Source organism: Monopterus albus, unplaced genomic scaffold (assembly GCF_001952655.1).
Source record: "Monopterus albus unplaced genomic scaffold, M_albus_1.0 scaffold258.1, whole genome shotgun sequence".
Taxonomy (NCBI): domain Eukaryota; kingdom Metazoa; phylum Chordata; class Actinopteri; order Synbranchiformes; family Synbranchidae; genus Monopterus; species Monopterus albus.
Genome location: NW_018128138.1, coordinates 983,831 through 988,893, shown reverse-complemented (window position 1 = coordinate 988,893; position 5,063 = coordinate 983,831). Strand labels below are relative to the sequence as shown.

The window sequence follows — 5,063 nt, the reverse complement described above, 5'->3', positions numbered from 1 at the left end:
GGGGCGGTTTGCAGCCGAGTGTGAAGCAGCTGGGATGAGAATCAGCACCTCCAAATCCGAGGCCATGGTTCTCAGTCGGAAAAGGGTGGCTTGTTCCCTTCAGGTTGGTGGAGAGTTCCTGCCTCAAGTGGAGGAGTTCAAGTATCTTGGGGTTTTGTTCACGAGTGAGGGAAGGATGGAATGGGAGACTGACAGGTGGATCAGTGCAGCTTCTGCAGTAATGTGGTTGATGTACCAGTCCGTCGTGGTGAAAAAGGAACTGAGCTGTAAGGTGAAGCTCTTGATTTACTGGTCGATCTACGTTCCGACTGTCACCTATGGTCATGAGCTTTGGGTCATGACCGAAAGGGCAAGATCCCGGATACAGGCAGCCGGGCGTACCCTCAGAGATAGGGTGAGGAGCTCAGTCACCAGGGAGGAGCTCAGAGTAGAACTGCTGCTCCTCCACATCGAGAGGAGCCAGCTGAGGTGGCTCGGGCATCTGTTTCGGATGCCTCCTGGGCAACCTACCTAGGGAGGTGTTCTGGGCATGTCTCACCGGGACAGGCCCCGGGGAAGACCCAGGAACGCTGGAGGGACTATGTCTCTCGGCTGGTCTGGGAACGCCTTGGCCTTCCCCTGGAGGAGCTGGAGGGAGTGTCTGGAGAAAGGGAAGTCTGGGCATCTTTGCTTAGACTGCTGCCCCTGCAACCCGGTTCCGGATAAGCGGAGGAAAATGGATGGATGGATAATAAAGCATCATTTATATAGCACTTTACAACTCCGGACGGGCCCAAAGTGCTGCACAGTAAAAACATATTTATAGACTAAAACAATAAACAAACAATCAACCAATATTAAACAGTCAAAAAACATAGAACAACATGTACACAATGCCATTTAAACAGATAAAACAAATTAAAGAGCAAAAGCCTGTTTAAAAAGGTGCATTTTTAATGTAGATTTAAAAACCGTTAACTCAGTAATAGACCTAATCTCAAGCGGTAGCGAGTTCCAGAGTCTGGGGCCATAAACAGCAAATGCGCGGTCACCCCATTTATTTGATCGGAACCGTGGAACCACTAAGGACAAGTTTTTAGAAGAGCACAGGGCTCTACGAGTAACATAAATGGATAGAAGTTCAGACAGATAAGATGGAGCAAGACCATATAAGGCTTTAAAAACAAATAAAAGAGCTCAATTTTAAAATGTACAGGCAACCAATGTAATGTGCGAAGAACGGGAGTAATATGGGCATACCTGGGAGTGTTGGACAATAGCCAGGCCGCCGCATTTTGGACCAGTTGAAGTTTCCTCAACAAAGATTGCGATATACCAGGGTAAAGGGCATTGCAATAGTCTAATCGCGAAGTAATAACAGCATGAATTGCTTTTTCTAGGTCTCCTTGGGGTAAGAAGGGCTTAACCTTCGTTAAAAGTCTAAGGTGAAAGAAACTGGTCTTGACAACGGCTCTGATCTGCTTATCAAAAGTACAACCGGTATCAAATATCACTCCCAGGTTTCTTACCATGTCTGTGAATATGGGTGTAGGGGCCAAGAGACTGGGTACACCTGCGGCTGGTTCGGGGCTGATAAGGATATATTCGGTCTTATTCTCATTTAATTGAAGAAAATTCTGGGCAAGCCAATTCTTGATATCCCGAATACACTTCTACAGTGGAGTAAGTGCATTTGGGTCGGATAATACCAATGGCATATAAATCTGAATGTCATCCGCGTAGAAATGGAAATGAACATTGTGCCTGGATATAATTCACGCAAGCGGTGACATATATAAAGAGAAAGGGCGCCAAGGTCGACCCTTGAGGAATGCCAGCAGTAAGATGGGCTGTGTCGGAAATAAAATCATCAATTATGACAGAGAAGGTTCTGTTTCTCAAAAAAGAACTAAACCAGTTTAGAATCGTAGCCCTCAGCCCAACTCTGTATTCCAGTGTCGATAATAAAATGGCATGATCGACAGTATCAAATGCTGCTGATAAATCTAGTAAAGCTAAAATAACGGTATAATAACATAGTGTGGGTGCCACGATAATAAAGACTAGGATAACATAGTATGGATGCTGAAAAGCATCCATACAATAATAAAGAGTAGGATAACATAGTATGGATGCTTTTCAGCATCCATACAATAATAATAAAGAATAGGATAACATAGTGTGGTTGCTTCGCATCCACACAATAAAGAACAAGATAACAATAGTGTGGCTGCTGAAGCATCCACACAATAAAGAACAGGAGGGCATAGTGTGGATGATTCACAGCATCCACACAAATAAAGAACAGGTTAACAATAGTGTGGCTGCTGAAGCATCCACACAATAAAGAACAGGAGATGCTTTACAGCATCCACGCAATAAATAAAGAACAGGAGAGCATAGTGTGGATGCTTTACAGCATCTACACAATTACAGGGTAAACTAACAGAGGTGTCAGTCAGAAATACAATCTCACATAGCTCTAGCTCAGGTCACTGATTGCAGCATGGCAATCCCAAACTTGGAGGGTGACAGCCAAATATAACAACACCTAATCTCAAACATATTTTCTCATTTCCAATGTGAGGAAGCAGGTCTTTGCATTTCTATTATTTTAGACAGGCTCAATCAAATGAGCAGAGGCAGCCAAAGGAGACCTGGGCTGCAACATAGGGAGGAAGCAGACTTGCCTTTTCTGTTCAGAGTTGTGAATTTGTTTTGACATCACAGTGTGATTGGAAATTGAACATACTGTGTATTTGGATGCAGAAGATGCTGGCTGAAAAGCAAAAAAACTCACTGAGTTGTAGGTTTTGTTTTTGCTGTGCACAAATAGACTACCTCATCATAATAATCAGTCAGAAAATGCCTGAGTCCTGCCACTGATACATGTTTTATGGCCACTGGCTTTAGATTTGCTGCCCTGCTGATGCCCTCCATCTATTGGATGCAAGACTCATCCAAACATATGTAAATAATTGGGATATAATACTTAAATGCTAGGAGATAAGAAAAATGAAGAAATAAGAAAAGTGCAAAGATTGAATTCCACAAATGTTTTCAGATGCACAAGTGCACCTGTAATAGGCATTTTTTTACTGTGGCATGTCAAGGAATTTGGAGTGTTTCCCTTTGTTTAAGCACATGGACTTTATTCATTTCACATATAATAAAATTAAAGAGGTTGGTTAGGCTAATCAGTTTGGGCTGTGGGTCTGTGGTTGAGTGAATTGACTTGTATGTTTCCAAAAGCAGGTCACTTTGTTTTATGAAAAACAAGTCTTTGGAAAAATGATTGGCTATGCTGGGCTCCAGCTTGAACATGAACACAATTCATAGAAACAAAATTCTTTTCCCCTGCTCTTAAAAATGTTGAGCCTCTAACAGCCAATCTGAGCTGTTCCTGCAGGACAGGTGTCTGTGATTTAAAGCTCTCCTGCCAGCTAACCATTCATATGTATCTTATTGGCATTCAGGTATAGGTTGTAAAATTTTATATAAAGACCTTTAAAAGTGAAAAACAGTGACACAAAGGCTTTTTGTCTGTGCCAGGCGGCAAGGTTTTAGGTAAAGGAATGTACAGAGACAATAAACTTTTTGATACTGTTCATCCAATTACCAGGGGGATCTATTATGTGTAAAGCACTGGGAAAATATTATTTAGTTCCAGTGCATCAATGAATTGTTATGTAGGCCTGCATATCGCTATACACTGCATCTTTTTCATGTATCAGTGATACTGCTGTGTAGCTTTAATCTGTATCTTCTTGGAGGGAAATGACCAACACTTTGTCAAACATTCATATGTACTCTGTATTGGAAAGAGATGCATCAAGTCAGATGGTGGGTGGGAGGTATGAAAAAGCACCGCTGAACATCAGAATGACTATTAATAAGGATAATATTTTATTATTTAATAAGCATATTTTCAAGAAATGTACAGTTTTACAAAATAAATTAGCAGGATTTCACCACTGCCATTTTGGTGCAAGTTGAGAGTCTTTTTTCTTACTCTCCAGCCTCTCTCTTTTCACCTGACAACAGGATTTTATAGTTCAGGAACTTCCATCAACACAAAATATCCAGCATGTGGAATCTGTTGATGAGAAGAAACAAGTGCAACCCCAGAGGACTTATGAGAAACGGGAAAAGAATGTGCATGAGAAGGAGAGACAACAGCATAAGCTAAACAAGGGATTCTTCAAGAAGAAATATGAGCCCTGTCCGAGATGGCAGGATGTTGATCTCATGTTAAAATGTGGGTATGTGATAGTTCCTTGTAATATTTTTTTCTGATATCTGCAGGCTCCGTGTACTGTGAATGGTGGTGATCCCTCTTGTTGAAGAGAAGAGCTTCAGTAATGCCAGGTCTTCTCCACACGTGTTTAGTGTGTCTACTAGCAGTGGCACATTATAAAGAGTTGGTTATATGCTTTATACATTTTAGTACAAGTGTATATATATTCCTAATTAGACAATAGCTTAAGTTAATAAACACATTTACAGTGTCAAAACCCTTTCTGCCCAATTACAGACAGAAGATTTGGGGAAACAATTTCTGAAAAGATTTATCACATGTGGTCTTTGATAAATAGATCTAGCATGGCCTGAGCTGTTGCAGCTGTACTTTGTGATATATGTAGTCATTTGAGGAAAAACTGGCTCAAGATAAAAGTATCTCAATTGTTTAAAAACTGCTTAAACGTCATCTCAAATTGTTAAATAATGGTTGCGTTAAAAAAATAACCATTTCAAAATAGAAGCAGACATAATGACTCCTATTTCACATCATTACAGTTTAACAGCTGAAAGGTCCAGCAAGAGCTTTGGACAGGAGAGGTCTGGTGAATTAGAGAAGAAAAAGAAGCTGGGACCAGGAGCCAAGAGCAAGTTGAAAGCAGGATTCTCAGTGTCCTCTTTACCTGGACACATTTCCTCCCAGAAAATGTAAGTGTCCTGAGTTAGTTCTCTCTCCTAATCTATAAAGGTTTTTTCTTTCACTGTAGGTAGAGGAACTTAAACAGGGTTTTGGTACTGAGAAGAACAGCTAAATACTGCTTTTATTAATTGTGAATTTGTAGGGA

At 41.0% G+C, this 5,063-nt stretch overlaps 1 protein-coding gene across 1 annotated transcript in view; it reads left to right on the top strand.

The window, feature by feature from the left end:
• Nucleotides 1-5,063, top strand: part of odad2 (outer dynein arm docking complex subunit 2) — a gene marked incomplete at its 3' end in the record, with an annotated part of 88,060 nt that overhangs the window by 15,152 nt on the left and 67,845 nt on the right. The window contains exons 10-11 of the mRNA XM_020621408.1: nt 4,024-4,241; nt 4,777-4,926. Of these exons, the coding sequence (XP_020477064.1) occupies nt 4,024-4,241; nt 4,777-4,926 (368 nt within the window). The remainder of the gene's footprint in view (nt 1-4,023; nt 4,242-4,776; nt 4,927-5,063) is intronic.